This window comes from Bos javanicus, chromosome 10 (genome assembly GCF_032452875.1).
Source record: "Bos javanicus breed banteng chromosome 10, ARS-OSU_banteng_1.0, whole genome shotgun sequence".
In the NCBI taxonomy this organism is placed as follows: Eukaryota; Metazoa; Chordata; class Mammalia; order Artiodactyla; family Bovidae; genus Bos; species Bos javanicus.
The window spans coordinates 14,134,539-14,154,329 of NC_083877.1; the positions used below are offsets into that span (position 1 = coordinate 14,134,539).

At 37.4% G+C, this 19,791-nt stretch overlaps 1 protein-coding gene across 1 annotated transcript in view; it reads left to right on the forward strand.

The window, feature by feature from the left end:
• Window positions 1-19,791, forward strand: part of IQCH (IQ motif containing H) — a 229,497-nt gene that overhangs the window by 36,945 nt on the left and 172,761 nt on the right. The window contains 1 exon segment of the mRNA XM_061430164.1: window positions 360-476. Within this exon segment, the coding sequence (XP_061286148.1) occupies window positions 360-476 (117 nt within the window).

Here is a 19,791-nt window from a genome sequence, read left to right on the forward strand (position 1 = left end):
AGTATAGATTTCATTGGGAAAATTCTTGACCTGGAAAGCTAAAACTAAATCGAGACCAGGTGTTCTACCCTTTGTCCACCTTGGTTGGCTTCTAGCAGTATTTTGGAGAAAATGAATGGTGGATTTTTATGAGTAACAGGGATTCAGAGAGGAAAATCTGCAGAAAATTCCTTTTCTGTGAATAAAAGACAAAATTAGTTACCTAAATAAAAGACCTAAAGATATATATATTTTTTTTCCAGTGAGAATTACATTAAAATAATTATTCTCAAAGAACTTTATACTCCTTTGAGGATATAAAATGTTAACAAGCAGTTTTGTTCATCCAGCATGAAACTTTCATTGTTTCTTTGTTTCAGGGAAAGACAGGGTTGAATATAAAAATCATGCAGGATCCTGAAAGCATCCACCACAGAGCTGCTGTAAATGCGACCTATGGAATCAGTTTGCCATACATTAACCAGAGAAAAGCAAGTGTAAGTAATGAGTGGTTTTAATGAGCTCTTATTTTTTAGAATTAAAATTCATTCATTGGTGCTATAAGATATAAGGTAGATTTTAAGAATTGAATCCTTTTGTCCTTAGAATTTTTTGGAGATGAAATGGAGTGGCATTCATTCTGTTTGTAATTAGAAATGATGAAGAAAGTGTAAACTTCTTTTTAAAAGATCTATGTATAGATCATTCAAATTTTTCTATTTTATCTGATATCCCTAAATAAACTAGTACCATAATTTTAACTAATATCAAAATTTAACAAGAGGAAGTAATTTAACAACAAAAAGAATACAGAGCTGTTAAATATTTTCTTTTGTGTACAGGCTTCTCCTAGAAAAAGAAAAAAAAAACAACAACAGCAAGGCATGAGCTTCAATTATATATGCTCATATAATAGGCAAAAATTTAAGAATATTTATTCTAAATCTGAAGAAAGTAGGGGTTGATCCTTTATGTTAACAAAATGATGAGAAGGAAAAATAATAACAAGGAGACTGTCATTAAGGAATCTCAGAGTCTGTTCCTATTTTTGCCGTTGACTTGCTGCTGAGTGTCCCAAAGCAGGGATTGTACTCTTTCTGTGTTTCAGGGTTTTCTTAGAAGAACCAAGAGTAGGGCTTGATTTTAATTAGAAAAATTATTTTATTTGAGATCATTTCTAATATTGAAAATAATTACCAAAGTGATATCTATAATTTTTAAATACATTTTTTTTAACCTTTGGCTTTTCTCCAAAGCTCTTAAATGTATCCTTCAGTGAAATCAAAACTAAAAACAAGATTAATTTTAGAATTAAATTGCAAAGCCATTTCCAACCAGCGTAATAGTCTCTTAATCTTTCAAATTTCCTACGTAGACATTTTCAACTGCCTACTTCATTCATGTAACCCTGAAATATATTTTTAGTTTCTTTATATGTGCTTTATGTTATTCTAACAGGGTTGGTTTAAGAGCATTTTATCATAGAAATCCTTTTATAGCCTAAGAAATACCTAGAAAGTTAGATATTTTTATTCCTGCTGAAACTTTATTTAAAATGTCACTGTGAATAATGTGAAAGGGTTTTTATCTGCTTCCCGTGAGCCCAAAGCCCTTGAAATAAAAACATTATTTCTCTGGCTGTACAGACAGAAGCAGATTTTGCTTTTGCTGTTGTTGGTTTTCCCCATCAGTCTAGAATTAATATTGGCTTAGCTGGTGGAGCGCTGAGGCTTTGTAGCCCAAGGCAATTGCAGCATGTCATGCAAACTTTTTCTGATGAGTATTGAAGTTTAAAAAGGCATACCTCAACATTTACAGGGGATTAAGCTTTGCTTTAATGAATCTGAACAAAAATTCTGACATAAACAGGGAATTCAAAACTATGTCCAAAACTTCCCAAGTAGGATATGTGCCTTGGATAGTGTACGCTTGTCCTTAGAACACAGAGGACTTGGGAGAGCACTTGGCCTTGTAAGATACAAGGATACAGTCAATGAGTGTACATTACCTAATGTACTCATTGTATGCTCATTGATTGTATTTAAGATCCTTTTTTCCCCCTGTAAAACTTGACTCCATAAAAATCTACACCAGATCACTTTAAAATGTAGGTACGTTATGTCCCTCTTGCTCAAACTATTGGCATTTCAATCAAAATAGTTGACCCTATCATTTTACGTTGATATATGTATAGACGATGGTACTAAGTGAAAAACATATTCTCATTTTAGATTTGTAAAACAAGCATTGTGCAAAAGGTCCTATGAAAGAAATATTCCAGTGTTGGCTTTAAACAATCGTGTGGAATACTTGGGAATAAATACAGTTGTGATTTACCACTTATGAAAATGTTTTTGAAAGCACGTACCCAAACTGAAGCAATGTGTCTAGCATTATGATGTATAGTTAATTAGAAAAACAGCATCAGAGCTAATTGCTTTTTATAACCACTCTAAACACTCAAAGGGGATTATTATTTGGCTGCTGAGGGCCATGTGTTTCCTTACTTCTTATGAAACTTGAACAGCTTGTCAAAAGCCTATAAGTAATCTTAGATACTTTTGACAGAGCAAATTGGAATTTGTTGCTAATTTACATTACCAGTTCCCAAAAACTGGTGTTTTCTCCATTTTATGAAGAGGTATATACTTTCTGATAATCATAGGCTGATGAAAAGATTTTAGTGCATTTAAAACACATACACTCTACATACACATATACCCACCCCCACAAAACTGCCTTCAGAATTATATATCCTGTAACTCTCTTGTGTAAAAGCAATTCACAAAAAAAGCATTAAAAGTAAAAGTCACTGATTTTTTTCAATATATTAAATTTGCCAAATTAAAACAAAAACCCTCTAACACATTCTTGAGTAGAGCCGTACAGGTTTGCATAGATAAGAAGAAATCTGTGATTCTGTTCATACTTACTCACTGACATTTAGTTCCAGTTAGACTTTATAATGCAACGCATTAAAAGATAGACTTTATAATGCAACACACTAAAAGATCTACAGAAAATTTGACTTTGATTTATTTTTTTTTTAAAATAAGGGTTTCTTAAAAGGCTTGAAACATGTATCTGTTACCATGAATTTTAAAAGAACGATTATGAATGCATAACAAAATAGCCAAACAAAACATTGCTTTGAATTGCTGCACAAATAACTCTGATTATAACTGTTATGACCTAGAAAAGAATCATAAAAACATTTTTCTTTTTGGCAACGTATGAGTTGCTGTAGAATTATACCGGTTCTTTGGTCCCACTTTCCAAATAAATAAATATATAATGCAATGTAAACTTAGAATCTTTTATTTATTCATGAGGTTGGATTTAATACTATTATGATTTCTAGATTTTATGAGTCATATGTTATGCCGTGTTTTGCACTAACTTAGTTGGGTAGCAACCATACTTCACAAATCATAGTTTCATTCTTTACTGTTTCACTTAGGGTGTGTGTAGTAATCTCTCACTGAAAGCGCATTCATTTCTGAAGTGATAAAGTAATGGAAAGTGAGGCAATTGTGTTAATGTCAAATGATTAGAAGAAGCACCAGAAGTAAGGTGGGGGTAAGTAGGAGGGGTGGGGGCAGAAAGAAGGACTATTTCACAACATGATTGTGTTTTAAGCCCATGCATATGGCCACAATTACAGTCTCAACATAATTTGGCAACGGTAGCAGAATTAGATTTAAACAAATTGATGTTACACTGCAGTAATTCAGAATGAGCTTGTTGCATTTATAAACCATAACAAGAAGCAGAGTGAATTAATAAACCCTTCTTGTCACTAAAAATAAAAAAGGGAATAATTGCTGAGATGGAGTTAACTTAACAGATGACTATAGTCAGCATCCTTTCAGCCTAGATATGGGAAAGTGAAGGTCACCCCCATCTCAGATGACAAAGAGGGAACATTTTGTTGGTAAACAAATTAATCTTTTGAAAGGTCGCCATTTGTTTTAAGTTTTTATCCAGTTCTTGTCATCTGGAATCAGAGATTGACTGTCATTTCACTAGGCAGGGGTGCAGTTGAAGCAGACAAAGCTGCTTCTGTACATATCAGCATTCCTTGACAAAACCCGGTGCCTGATTGTGATGCTATGGGCTGCTGGTTTACAGCTGTCTCCGGACAAGAATGGAGGCCCACCCCTGAATTCCAATAAGATGGGCCTGCATATTCCGCCTGCTGTAAGCTGGCCCTCTGCCCACAAGTAAAATGTATTGTAGTTCAAGCCAGCAATTATCTCTTTTACTTCCTTCTGTGCTGCTTCTGTTCCTTTTTTCCAAAAACAGATGTGGATATTCACTCAAGTTCTGCATCTCTATTCTTTCCCACACCTGCCAGGGCAGAATTTTGACAGAGGGAGCCAGCAGACAACAATCAGACGGGATTTCTGTGATAACAGTTTCAAAAGAGAATGTTGAATTTTCAGGAAATGTGGAGTCAGCATCTTGTCCCCCTCCCTTTCCCCAGGAGCATTTGGTAAATTAAATTAGTTGAACAAAAGGAAATAGCTTTAAAGACATTTAGAAATGCCACATCCTACTTATGACACACAGTCATTACCCAAGAGCTGCAATGGCATGTTCAACACCCCCATTCCTGTCACTAAAGAGAGGTTCCTCTTCAGGTTGTCTTGAGAGAGTTTCCAAGAAAACAATGACTTTTCATGTTCTTCTTGACTCCAAGCCTACTCCACCAGCATGGTGGTGGTAGAGTGGTGTATTGGCTTTGGAGGCTGAGGTGATTGAGAACGTTAGTTCTGCTTTGGTTTGGAGTGCCGACAAACCTGGAGAAAGTGATGTGGCAAAGGCCACTGGCTCACATCTGGTTCTCTCACAAAAGCCCATCTGGAAGTGGGGAGAGGTAACTGGAGGTCATGTCCTCATCAGGTAACGCACATTCTCTAAGTCCTTGTGAACGCTGTTATTTCTTGAATTTCTGGGCTGAGATCCTGCATGCGTTCCCAAACCAACCCCACACCAAACTCCAGCCACTGTTTAGCTGGGAGCATCACATTTCTGGGTTAGACTGCCTGCTGTGGACTCTTATTAATAGAAGGAGAACCTCACAGAAATGGCCTCCATTTCCTTATGGGTAAAATGTCCATGATAAAAGAATCTCATAGGATTCTCTTGAGTTTTTTGGGCTTTTTTGGCTGTGTTGGGCCTTAGCTGTGACATGCACGGGCTTTCCTTGTGGCCTTCGGACTCCAGAGAGCACAGGCTCAGCAGTTGTGGCACAGGCTCTCCAGCTGCAGCACACAGGCTTAGCTGCCCCACAGCAAGTGGGATCTTAGTTCCCTGACCAGGGATCGAACCTGTGTCCCCTGCATCAGAAGGCAGATTCTTAACTACTGGACTACCAAGGAAGTCCCAGGATTGTATTAAGATTTAAATGAAATAATTCAAAGCACTTAGCAAAGGTCCTGGTACAAATAAGTGCTCTGAAAGTTTCAGTTATGACTGTTGGCGATATCACATATTATCTTATGCCATGTTTTATACAGTTATTTAAAGCTTACATTACTGTAGGGGGTCAAGGGGGAGAACCAAAGTATCACTGAGGTTCCTTCCAGAGATTCTATTTAACATTTCACATGATGATGCCTTCTTTCCCATACTGCTATGGAGACAGTTGTCTGGTCCCTTTGTCTGTTTTTCACATCCTCCACTGCACCAAGCAGTGTTTTGCACATAATAGGAGAGGATTAATTGGTCTCATCCAGCCAGTCCTCACACTGAAGCTGTGTTACTTCTTGCCAAATCTGGAAGTGAAGTAATGGTTTTGCTGACTCTTAGTAGGCACAGGGCATCCTCCCACTTAGCCATCTGATGAAGTTTATCTGGTGAAACCCTCTTGTTCCTGGATTCTTGTAACAGCCTGGCCACTGACTAACTGTTTCTAAGAGCCAGTCACTCTAGTTCAGTTATTCTTATTTTCCTAGTTTATAAAATGGGGATGCTAGAATGGAGGCAGTCAGGTGGGAGGAAGGGCTTGGAGTTGAATGGATCAGAGTTGGGTCCTATTTGCCATTTTCCAGTTGTGTAACCCTAGGTAAGCAAATTGACATCTCTGATCCTCTGTTTCCTTCTTTGTAAAATCAGAATAATGGTGTTTACTAGGCTCAGGTGTTATGGGGATAATATAGATAATATATTATCGATAAGTATATTATAATTATCGATAATATATTAACATTGCTGGAACATAATAGGTGCTTAATAAGGTTCCTGTCTTTCCGGAAAATTTATGAATATTAAAAACCTCATACTTCTCTCTTTTTCACACCCTTGCATCCTAAAAAGGATCTGATTTGGTTCTTTTCACGCTCCATTATAAGTGAGTAATAGGGTTTAATGCCCTGGTTTTCAAACTGTTGCAGAGAGCTCCAGTGAGCTTCAGGGAGCCTGCAAGCATTTAATTCATACTTCATTCATATTTCATTCAATTCATGTTTCATTATAATTCATATTTATAAATAGCTCAAAATATTTAAGCTATTTTGAAGCATAATAAAGAACAAAAATACATATGTAAGTTAAACACCAAATTTTAATGCATTCGATACCATCAATGGGTTAGTTTGTGCTATTTGGTTAACTCCATGAGCACATGGGCATAGATGTGTGCATGTCGAGGTATGTGCGTGCGCACATTTGAATTTCTTTTAAGGGTGTTTTTTAAATTCGATATGGTTTATCTGTGTACCAGTCATATTTTGAAGTGCACATCCACTCATGTACACTCCTATAATAATCATACGAGATAAATAAGTGAAGATTAAATGAGCTAATACTTGTCAAGTTCTTAAAGCAGCTCCTAGCCCCAGGTAAGCATTCTATTAACATTAACTGGCATTAGTATTACATACAACACTTGTGTGCTCCCATCCGTTAAAAGCCAGGCAAGCTCTCTGGTGCACGTTTGGCACAGAATAATAGTGAACTGTACAATTACAATAATGCATATTGCATCCTGATGATATAGTATCATAAATTGTTTCATTGCTCATTTTAAGTTTGGGTTGGGCCTTACTTGATTCAGAACGTGCTATACAATCTGAATTGGACGTTGCAGGATCGCAGTGTTACTTTGTTTACATCTGCAGATAAAAAGTCAGCAGTAAAACATCGTCTTGGAATTTTGGACTCAGGTGCCAAACAAGATTAGATTGTTTTGAAACTGAATGAATATCTGAAAAAGAAAGGTGCTGAGATATCTGAAAATAAATTTAAATTGGACATGATGAACATCTTCAAATGGTCCATGGCACATTTGAAAAGTACTTTTGGTCATTCAGTTCTTCAATAATAACAGCCCTCATGAAGTATGCCAGACACTGTGTTAAGTGCTTTGTGTACACTGTCTTACTTAACTTTTTCACCTATAAAATACATGCTAATCATTTACACATGAGGAAGCTGAGATTAAGATTAAGCTACTTGCCTAAGGTTATGAAGTCAGGAATTCAGGATTCAAATTATTTATTAATCTACTTGTCAAATATCCCCAAATTAAGTACTTACCAACTAATTTTTAATTACTAAGGAATATGAACAGTTGTTAAATATCATTAATAGTTTGAAACAAAAAATTCCTACTAGTCTATAAACTTCTGGATTATTTTAATTGAAGAAAATCCTGAGATAATAAATGCCATAACAAATCATTAGCTAGAAATTACTTATCTATTTACGTCAGGATTTTCTCCATCTTGTGCAGGCAAAATAAAATACAGAAATAAGGTGTATACTCTGATAAATGTTAGACTGCACTATTATCCATAAATCTTGATGTCATAATTTGTCTTTATCAAAATAGCCTGTTTCCAATGTTGTAAATACATATATATTCTTATTTACGTACAATACAGCATATAACATTATACTAAATTTGTATAAAACTTGCATCTATTTACCTATCAGCATTGTATTTAAAGTTACATCTGAAAAATAGATTCTACTACTGAATATAAATTTGAAAATCTTTGGCATAGAGAATTACCTCTCCCAGGGGTTTTTGCTTTTCAACAAGAGTAAATCCTCTATTTAATTAAACCAAAGGAGTTAGACTCTATTAAGGGATTTCAAGCATGAGTGGACAAGGAGAAGAGGGATTTGGGGGGTGCGGGAAGAGAGCCTTTGCATTGCCCTGGGTTCATCCCCGGTCAGCAGCCACCTGCTAACTATCTGGCCCTGCTCCCTGATGTGATCCAGTGTCTTGGCACTTTGTGACTCGGGCTTTGGACTTGACTTTCCATATTTGTTTGACTCTGTAGTAAGAGGTTGTGTTTCTAACCTCATAGTTTGAAAAGCTAAAAATTTGAAAAGCTTTGTAAAGCTAAAAATTAGGCAGATGGAGGGGCCTGAGTCAGCACTGTGATAAGTTTGACACAAGGGGTTCATGGATAAAACTGTACTTCAGTGTAATTGGTTTCCAATGTAAGTTATTATGCAATTATGAAACCATTATTCTAAGAAAGTATACATAGCCTTCACCAGTTTGCCAAAGCGGTTCATGACACCCATCCACAAAAGTTAGAACTCTTTGTGATAGATCAAACTTTCCTTTCACACAAACTTCAAGTATGGGGCAAAGTATGCATCGGAACAGAGGAGTATCCTGAAAACTCTGTATTCTATATGGATGAAAGAGCTAATTCTCTTAGTTGATTGCACAGAAAACCCACCAATTGCCACTCGGATTTTCCTAAGAGTTGTGTCTTCATGAGTGAAAATATAAAACTTCATGTTTTTATCTACTGTGGCTTTTTTATTGCAAGGAGGAAAGTGGAATAGTTACAAAAATGGTAATGCTTGCAATATTACAGTGAGTGGTCTGCTTAAAATGAAGCAAAGAAAAAATACCACAGCAAGTAGCACAACAGCATTAGCCACAACAGAAATAGGCCTAATAGAATTGTTTTTTTTTAATCATAGCCCAGGTTAATTATCTACTGAGGGGTACTTGAGATGAAAAAATACTATTGCTGTGTTCTCCAATATTCTAACCCATTGTACCTTAAACTGTACTTGAATTCAAGTATACATTCTTGCTTTTTAAAACCTCTTTGGTAGAAAAAAAGCAAGTATCCACAATCCACAGTGGTTCACCCTATACTTTCTTTAAAAGCACAGTTTCTGAATCAGAATGTAATGTAAGCCCAGGAGGTATCTACTTGGAGACGATACCTCTCATTAGGCCGTGGAGTTGGGATAATATGTCAGCAAAACACCTGATTTAATTCCCATCTCTACCTTCGATGGTAATCTAAACAAATCTGTTTACAATTGGTAACTAAGAGATCTGAAAGTGTGCAACCATGCACACTCTTAGTGGAAAGAACCACAGATTGAGACAAAAGTCAGAGCACTAGGGTGCTCATCCTGCCTCTGCTGCTGCTATAAGCCTTCAGAGACTACATCACTTAGCCTCTAAAGATTGTATGCTGAGATGTCAAATTGACTTGTTCAGAGTCATCATTACAGCCACAGCCCCAGTGATGCAAGTCCCAGATTAACATGCCTCCTTTGGTGCCTTGTGGGACCACCACTCTCTCAGGGGAGGCAAGTCGTGATCAGTGTAACTGACAGATGGAGGCAAGCTTCAAGATAGGCCTTTGTGAAACTGATGGACATGGCTGAAAGCAGACCTGGTGTGTATTTTAAGCACTGGAAGCAACAGAAGCAAAGGCAAAGGTGGAGAATAATGAAGGTAATGGAGGATGGCTTAGAGATTTGCCCAGTCATGTTGACTTTTTATAAAGCAAGGAGCCAAAAGATGTGGTTCGATGTGTAGAGCCAATTGATGGATGCCCTGGAATGGGCCACTGAAATCTAATTGTGTGACCTCCATCTAGATCATAAAGAGAAGGGCTTAAGGCAGACAGTTTCTGAAATTAGATCACTTCTGCAGATGCTCTAACTGAAGGGCAGCTTGAGAATTCTCCTAGACAATCTCTCTCCCTTGATGTCCTCATTGGTTATTAAACTTTATTTCCTATCCTGTTGGGTATAAAGATTTCTTGAATAGCACTATCTGCTGAACTTGAGAGAAGTTCATGAAAATGCCTGATCAGAGTTCTACAGGCAGCACTTAACCTTTTACTTACCCTCTGTCTCTTTCCTATGAATGGCCACTGAGAGCTGGCTGGTCTAGAAGGATGGCTGAGACTTCCTCCTAACCTCTCTCTCGGTGCTGATGCTGAATACCCCACTGCCGCCTAGGACTCTGCCACAACCCTGTCCTGTCTTACCTCTTCCTCCAGTGCTGGTCAAAGCGGGTCTTGTTTGGGACAGGAGTTGTGGAGAGAGAAGATTAAAGAATAGGAGTGGTTGATACCTCGCCAATGCTTGCTGCCCTTCTCTCTTCTTCTGCCCCCAAGTCACGCACTTCCTCCCGGTCAGTTATCAGCATCAGTACTCCTCCCCCACATTCAGCCTCTTACCAGCTCCCTGTGGTCCTGTCTGCTCATGCAAAGAAGCGCCCAGGAGACTATCACAGTCCAAGTGTTTCCTAAAACATGGGTGTCTTTCCAAACTTATCATCTGTTTATACTAAATGGTGTCCATTTGATTGGCTTTTTCCTTCCTGAGTTTCCCCCTCTTTTGCAAGGAGTAAAAACCCTAAGGAAATCTTCCAAGTGTTCTTGTTTAGAACAGGAATCACAGACGTAAATCCTCTTAGGCCCGCGAGGTGATAACTGACTGAAATGACCAGGTCTAAGAGCTGGGGTGCTGAACTGAGGAGACTGGCCCTTCTGACAGGAAACAGCTGCCTCAGCTCCAACCCTTTGGCTGGGTTTTCAAAAGAAGCTGGAAACTTGTATTCACATTTTTGGTGAAATCTCCTGATTTTCAAATATTTGCTCAGATAATTTAAAAAACTCTTTGACTACATAGCTATATCTGTCTTGCAGGTCAGCAATTGGCAGTTGAGAGCCCCCTGGAGGGCTAGTACTTGGGTGCAGCACAGGGTACAGCACTCTATAGGATTAGAGGTTGATTTTGTCAAAGTTGATCAATCTCTTGGGTGCAGCTGGACTCACAAGAGGCTGATGTATAAACTGGAATTCTGCTTTATTTATTCTAAGGAGGGCTATCGTGGCCAAACAGACCTGAATGTTCAAGTCAGCTGATCTGAGGAGCATATTGTGCCCTTATTACAAAGCTCCACAGAAAGCCCTGCTAGAAGCCTGCTTGGTGAACAGAGAAACTGACTAAGGGTAATTAGCTGGACGATCTTCACGGTGAACAGCACCACACATTTATAGTCTGATGCATCCATCTGTGAAGCAACTCCTGCCAAAGGGATATGAGTACATCCCTGTGAAGTAAGTGCTTTATGGCACTGAGCAAATTTGATTCTCTGATTCAACTTTTTATAATAAATAGCTACTGTCTGCTTGGACTTGATTATGTGAATTACATTGCACTGTGATGAGCTTCTTAAACCGACAACCACATTTATCCCCTTGGAATAAATGATATTACCCCCATTTTACTGATTAAACAAACAAACTGTGGCTAAGGGAAATTAAGTTACTTGCTCCAGTCTTACAATCAATAAGTGGTAGAATCCAGATTCAAATCTAGGCCTACCTGATGTTAGAGCTTTCTTTTCTTTTCTCTCTTTCTTTCTTTTTTAATATTTCTCTCTTTGCTTACTTGGCTATGCCAGGTCTTATTTGCAGCATGCGGGATCTCTAGTTGTGGCATATGGGATCTAGTTCCCTGAGCAGGGATGGAACCTGGACCCCTTGCATTAGGCAGCACAGAGTCTTTGCCACTGGGCCACTGTGGAAGTCCCTAGAGCCTATGTTCTTAACCAGTGCCTTCCTCTTTACTAAGAAAGGGAAAGTTGCTCAGTTGTGTCCGACTCTTTTTGACCCCATGGACTATATGGTCCATGGAATTCTCCAGACCAGAACACTGGAGTGGTTATCCTTTCCCTTCTCCAGGGCATCTTCCCAACCCAGGGATCAAACCATAGTCTCCCACATTGCAGGCAGATTCTTTACCAGCTGAGCCACAGGGGAAGCCCAAGAACACTGGAGTGGGTAGCCTATCCCTTCTCCAAGGGATCTTCCCAACCCAGGAATCAAACTGGGGTCTCCTGCATTGCAAGCAGATTCTTTACCAACTGAGCTATCAGGGAAGCCCTCTTTACTAAGTTCCTGGTAAAAAGACCACTCACCTTCAGCTGACTCTGGTTTCTTTGATGAGACTAACTAGACCACATTCCAACTTGGGGCCTGAGTCTTTCACGTTAAACCTCTACATGGAGCTGGCCACACTGATAATTTAGTTATTTTTCTGGTTTCACATTCAGAGTTGGGGTTGGGGTGAGGGAATATATCTCCTTGTCACTACTATAAATTTCTTCCCAAGTAACTGTATTACCCAGAAGAGGAAAGAGTCTCTAGCAGGAAGAAATAGGATGCATATGGGAGAAAAAGAGAAAGATAAGAAAGGTGAGAAGGAACCAGTCCATAAAGAGAAGTATTCTTGGGGGATTTCCTGATGAGATACCCTGCTTTGCTTGTCTTCCCCTATTTCCCAAGCCACCAGAGCCATAAGAGCAAGAATTCTCCTTTTCCCATGCCTTGCTGGTGAGAGGTCCAGAAATGTCCAGTCATTAGGTTCAGTTGTACTAATATCTCACATGAGTTTGCCTAAGGATCTTACCAGCTTAAGATGTTTCTAAGAAAACTTCTCTGAGTTTCAAAGTACTCATTTCCAATTCTAACTAAATGGTCCTATTGTTACAGAAGGTTGTCAGGAGAAGCTGTGAACTGAAAACAGGCAGTCACCCCCAGAGAGGTAGCTGATACCCAAAAAGTCCTCTTCTCCACCCATTAAAAGATGCACTTGATACCTAATATTGGAGTCATTCAATATAAACACAATTTAGGGGAAAAGAGGATTGACTTTCAGTGAAGGATTTTCAAAGCTGTTACCTTGGCTTGGAATTATCATTTAATGGAAAACACTGAAATCTCAGGGGAAGTACCTGTCGCCATCTTTCCATAGTTTTGGGTTTATTATTCCATTTACCAGTAGTTTCAAGAGTAGGACCTAGATTTTACTAGAGGAGAGGATAATTCCCCCACAACCTTGAGGGGGAAGTAGAACTCTGTTCTAGTCTGGAGCATTTACAGAACACACAGCTGTGCTTCCAAGCAGAGCTGCCCTCTATGCTGAAATGTATCACCTGCTCGGGAAAATGCACATTAAGTAACAGGCCTGAGTCCTTCTCTGTGTTGGGCATGGTGTTAAGTACAATATACATGGACTGTCTCATGCAATCCTTTAATCCTACAAGTACTATTACTACTTTCATTTTGTATTTGGGGAAACTGAGGCAAAGGTGGTTAAATAACTCACCCAAAGTCACATAGCTCAAGGTCAAAGGGTCATAATTCAAACTCAGTCAGTCTGACTTCCAAGTTAGCATTCTTAATATACCACCTCTGGTAGCTTTGCGGATGGTGATACTGACCCACATCCAAGGAACAGACCTGGGACCCTGCCCAAAATTAATTCCTTGATGACCAAGAAATTTGTGGAGAAATGTCTCTACCTTGGTCTGGAAATAAAAGTAAAAAATCAAACCACTTAGTGATAAGCTACATTAACTTGAGGATTAGAATAATAAGAGAAGCTGGTACTTTTCCCCCCTAGTTGTATTAAGATATATTTGACATGTAATGTTGTGTAAATTTAAGGTGTACGATGTCATGATTAGATACATATATTCCTTATGAAATGACTATGAGAATAAGATTGGTTAGCACATCTGTCATCTCACATAATTATCTTTGGTGTGAGTGAGTGTGTGTGTGCTGAGAACATGTAAGATCTATTCTCTAGAGTTGGTACTTTTAGCGTGAAAATTTTCCCCAGCTAGATTGTAAACCCGTTTGAGAGCAGGGACCATATTTCCAACATCAAGCAGAGTGCCCCATCTGGCCAGAATCCGGTGAAAATTAACTCTGATATGTATACGTGGTTAAGGATTTTGAATAGAAAATTGTTAGGGAACTGTATAATTGAGATAGTCTGTGTTGAGTTAAGTAATGAAATACCATGTACCTCATTTGACTACATTTGTAGAGCTCTCCTCTTTTGGGTCATAAAAATGTCTTTCCAGATCTCTTCAGGTAGAATTAATTTTCTCTTCCTAGATCACTGCTGCATGCTTTTAAAGTCTTTACATGAATTTACTGAGCAATGTCAAAGAACAGTTGAATAAATAAAAAGATATATCATACTCCTGAAAAGGAAAAATGATTATAATAAAGATGCCAGTTCTCTCCAAATTAATCTTTATATCTAATGTAATTCCAATCAAAATTCTTATGGGTTTTATTTGGTTTGCATGGAATATTAATCTTTTCAACTTGCCAGTGTTCATCATCTTAAAAAATAATTGGGCAAAGACTTCACTTTTTTTCCTAAAGGATATTAATGAAGGTGAACTTTTTATACTTCTTATTAAAACATATGATATAATTACAACAATTATAGATTGGGAGTTTGGAATTGACATATACACACTTATATTTAAAATAGATAACCAACAAGGACCTACTGTATAGCATAGGGAACTGTAATGATCTAATGGGAAAACAAGTTGAAAGAGAAGAGATACATGTATATGTGTAACTGAATCACTTTGCTGTACACCTGAAAGTAACACAACATTGTTAATCACTATACTTCAATATAAAATAAAAATTTAAGAAACAATTTTTAAAAATTAAAACAATTATAACAGCATCCTCTGGGCACAAAAATTAACAGACAGATTGATGGAATAAAAGAAATGAGCATAGATATTGGCATTAATATAAAAGTCAGTAGGAAAGGGAGGGCCTGTTAGATAAATAGTGCTGAGTCATTTGGCTAAATATTTGGGAAAAAAGCATTAAGCTAATCCTAACCTTATAATCTAAACAAAAGAAAACTCCAAGTGGATTAAATTAAAAGTTAACAAAGAGGAAAAAAAGAAAACAATAAAAAAGAACTATTTTTTAAATTAGTTAAAGGAAGATTTTTTTAAAATTGAGGTATAGTTGATTTATAATATTGTATTAGTTTATGGTATACAGAAAAGTGATTCAGTTAAATATACATACATATATATGTACATACATATACATATGTGTGTACATATATGTACTCCCCAGGTGAGTCAATGGTAAAGAATCCGCCTGCCAATGCAAGAAATGCAGGAGATGTGGGTTTGATCCCTGGGTTGGGAAAATCCCCTGGAGGAGGAAATGGCAACCTGCTCTAGTATTCCTGCCTGGAGGATCCCCTGAACAGAGGAGCCTGACAGACTGCAGTCCATGGGGTCGCACAGAGTCAGACGTGACTGAGCGACTGAGCACATAGGCACAGACATATGTATATAGATGGATGTGTGTGTGCATATATATATTCTTTTTCAGATTCTTTTCCCTGACAGGTTATTACAAAATACTGCATTCCCTTGTTGGTTATCTGTTTTATATAAAGTAGTATGTTTCTGTTAATCCTAAACTCCCAATCTATCTCTCCCCATGCCTTCTTCTCTTGGTAACCATAAATTTGTTTTCCATGTCTGAGTGTGTTTCTGTTTTGTAGATAAGTTCATTTGTACTATTTTTTTAGATTTCACATATAGTGTTATCATATGATACTTGTCTTTCTCTGACTCACTTCATTTAATATGATAATCTCTGGGTCCATCCATGTTGCTGCATATGGCATTGCTTCATTCTTTTTTGTCATGGCTGAGTCATATTCCAGGGTGTGTGAGTGAGTGTGTGTGTATGTCTGCACTGCATCTTCTTTATCCATTCATCTGTTGATGGACATTTAGGCTGTTTTTGTGGCTTGGCTATTGTAGTAATAAATAGTGCTGCTATGAACACTGGGGTAGCTTTATCTTTTGAATTAGAGTTTCCTCTGGATATATGCCCGGAAGTGGGATTGCTGCATCCTGTGGTAGCTGCAGTTTTAGTTTTTTAAGGAGCCTCCATAGTGGTCTCCAAAGTGACTGCACCAATTTACATTCCCCCAACAGTGTAGAAGGGTTCCCTTTTATCCACAATCTCTCCAGCATTTATTATTTGTAGACATTTTGATGAAAAGGAAGCTTTTTCCCACACTGTTAACCTCATACAATATTAATAATCCTCATTACAAGAAAAGTCCACGTTTACATTGGGCTCCAATCCTGGATTTGTCACTAACTTCTCTGTGATTTGGGGGCAAATTACTTACACTCTTTGGAACTTGGTTTGCTCATTTGTAAACTTAGGGCACTGGATCAGATCATCTCTAAGATATTATCCAGTTCTGACAATCCTGATTTTCAGAATCTGATCAAAATCTCTTTCCTTTGGCTCCCTTCTTTTCCCATTTATATCCACCAACACAGGACATGTAAAACAGAAAGGTAGACCAGGTGAAGCTGTTTTCTCTTCTGACTGTGGATGTAAAATTCACAGAAGGCGTTAATGTTTTCATTTTTCCATAAATGCATTTAACAAAGTATTTATTAACAACCTGTTAGGTACCTGACCCTGTCCTAGTGACTTTTGTATGTTATCACTGCATATTCAGAACATGTCAGAGAGATTATTACTCCCCTAATAATCTCAGGATTGTACAGGTTAAGATATACAACCAAGTCATGTAATTAACACATGGTTAACTCAGAATTTAGACATATATTTTCTTGACAGTCTGATTAAGTCTAGGAAAATTATTTCCAGAGAATCTGTGCAAAAAGGACAAACACTTACACACACACACACACACACACACGCACGCACGCACGCACGCACGCACGCACTCACTGACGGTATTAAGATGAGCTGGTTAAAAATCTGCCTGCAATTCAGAAGACCTGAGCTCAATCCCTGAGTTGGGAAGATCCCCTGGAGAAGGGAAAGGATAACCGCTCCAGTATGCCGGCCTGGAGAATTCCATGGCCTGTATAGTCCATGGGGTCTCAAACAGTCGGACATGACTGAGCGGCTATCACACACACAATATACTTTAAAAATCAGCTTCTTAATTAAATGAACAATGTAATTTTTCATGGGCTTAATTTATATTTGGGAGTCCTTCATTGAGTTAAAAATACTTGAACTAGAAGCATTCCTAACCTGCTTTCAGGTTTGCTTAGGCATCTCTTCTGGAGGCTTCACTGATACAACATAGAAATTATGGCAAAGCCCAGTGGAGTCATTGAAGTAAAAGTCTCAGTACTGCTCAGGAAGGGATGCCAAATTAAATAAAAAGAGCCCCAGCAGTTCTGCAGCTGCGTGCCAACCCAACTGCTGGTATGAAGTAAATGAGGACCAAACTTCATTTCACTTGTGACCCTAGCCGGTATTTAAACAAAAATGCCTAGAGACTGACACACTGTTCTATAATAAGGGAATAAATATCAGTAGCAAAAATAATTATAAACAATGATAAACTACTCGCGAAGACTTTCTTAGATCTTAACTGAAAGGATTAATATTTAAACTCATTGCCTCTCTTGTGGTCCCTAGGAAAGGTTAAGATTGTAGATTATAAGCATTATATATACTGTAATATATAGCCCTAAGGTTACAGAAGAAAAATTATATAGATAGTAGAATTACTCCAGTTACTTTCCTTTCCGTGTCTTTGACAATATTCACCAGTATGCAAAAATCACAAACATAAGCAAACCAGTTTTTTTTTCCCTCTAGTATGAGATGTAATAAACATGCAGGTGAAAGCCCAGTACTTCATTATTCTCTCTTACTTTTCTAGATTTTTTGAATCTGGAGAGATTACTTTTCCAGATTTTAGAAATTTCTATTGGAAGGCTACAAATTAATGCTGTTAAATACAGAGACAAAATAGAAACAAGAAATAGAGTTTCATCTGTCAGTCTGAGTCTATCAGCAAATCCTGAGTCCATTATGTTTCAAGTTCCTTCAAAGAAAGTTTTCATGTAAAGTCAAGTTATCACTCATCTTTTGACTTTGCAGAATGGTCTAATAGTAACAAATTACAGCAAGTACTGTTGTTAGCTACGTTTTAATTCTTTGATCGTTTTTTTCCAAAATGTGTTCCAAAGAATACTGGTTCTTTGGAATGTTAATAGGTATTCCATGAAAGAAAAGTTTTGTGTCCCATAAGATTGGGGACCACGATGTTAAAGAGAGACAGACTGACTGTCACACCATTAGGCCACCTGGAGTCACTAACATGCTGATGTCCAGTATGAATCTTTAGAAGGAGGGTAGCCAATGCCATTAGCAATGTTTCCAAAATTTCCTCAGAATTCTTTTTTTTTTGCAGAACAGCTATAGACCATATTCAAAGGAACAAACTTTGAAAATTTTTGCTTAAGGGCTGGATTTTATTGTAACTATTTTTAATGGAAAAATTTTTAGACGATATTACATATTTTCCTTCTTTAGTCACATTTTACTGAAATTTAATATTTTCTTGGGGATTTGGGGGCATCAAAACAAACTCCACTTTCTTCTTCTTTTTTTTTTTTAATGTGATGTACTGTTCAGGGCCTCTGAGGTGTGCAGATACTTACACCTTAGACTTCTCTGTGTTTCATATAATATTTCTTTTGGCATCTCTTCCATGGTCACCTCTACTCACCACATTCTTTGAGTCTGTTCAGAATCCCAGGGTGATTTCTACTACTTACCACCCTTTTATCGTCCTGAAACCCTTCTCAGTTCTGAGAACGGTGACCTTCTGTGTGCCCTTTCTTTTCCTCCCTCCTTCCCCACTTCTATCTTTCTCTCCTGTTCTGTTTCTCTCTTTCCTATTTCTAATATGGGTAGTTTATGAGTTCTCTTTTTCTTGATCATTCTCCCTGGGGTTTATCTATTTTATTAGTCTTTTCTAAGAATCACTTTGGGCTTTGTTGATTTTCTCTGTTAATTGTTTTCTATTTCATTTGTTTCTCTTTTTTTTAATTCTTTTCTTTTCACTTGAGTTTATTTTACTCTTTTTTTAAAAGCTTCTTAAGGTAGAACATTAGATCACTGACTTTAGACCTTTCTTATTTTCTAAAATAAGCATTTAAACTTGATAAGTTTTTCTCTAAGCAGTTTTTTAACTGCATCTCACACATTTTGATATGTCATATTTTCAATATCATTCAGTTCAAAGTTCCTTTAATGATTTTTTTCTTTGACTTGTGAGTTATTTAGAAGCGTGTTAATTTCTAAATATTTGTGTTTTTTGTTTTTGTTTTTTTTTAGTTTTCTCTTTCTTACTGAATTCTAATTTAATTCCACTGGGGGCAAAGAATATATTTTATAAGATTTAAATCTTTTGAAATTGATTGAGACTTATTTTGTGGCCCAAGATATAATTTAGTTTGGTTAATTTTCATGTACATTTGAAAAGAATGTCTATTTCACTGCTGTTGGTTGTAGGGGTCTATCAATATCAATTAGGTCAGGATGGCTGTTGGTGATATTCAGATTATCTGTGTTCTTTTTTTCCTTATTATTTAGAGACTATTTAGATTCTGTAATGAAACCCATGTTGATAAAACCTTACTTTGCAGGGAGGGCATGCCACACGGCTTGTGAGGTCTTAGTTCCCCAACCAGGGATTGAACCTGGGCACTCTGCATTTAGAGTGCAGAGTCCTAACCATCGGACCAGCAGGGAATCCCATGATCTTCTATACTCTTAATGATTCTTAAAGTCTATTTGTTCTACAAATTACTGAGGGAGGAATTTTAAAATCTTCAACTCTAATCAAAGATTTGTCTCTTTCTTTAGT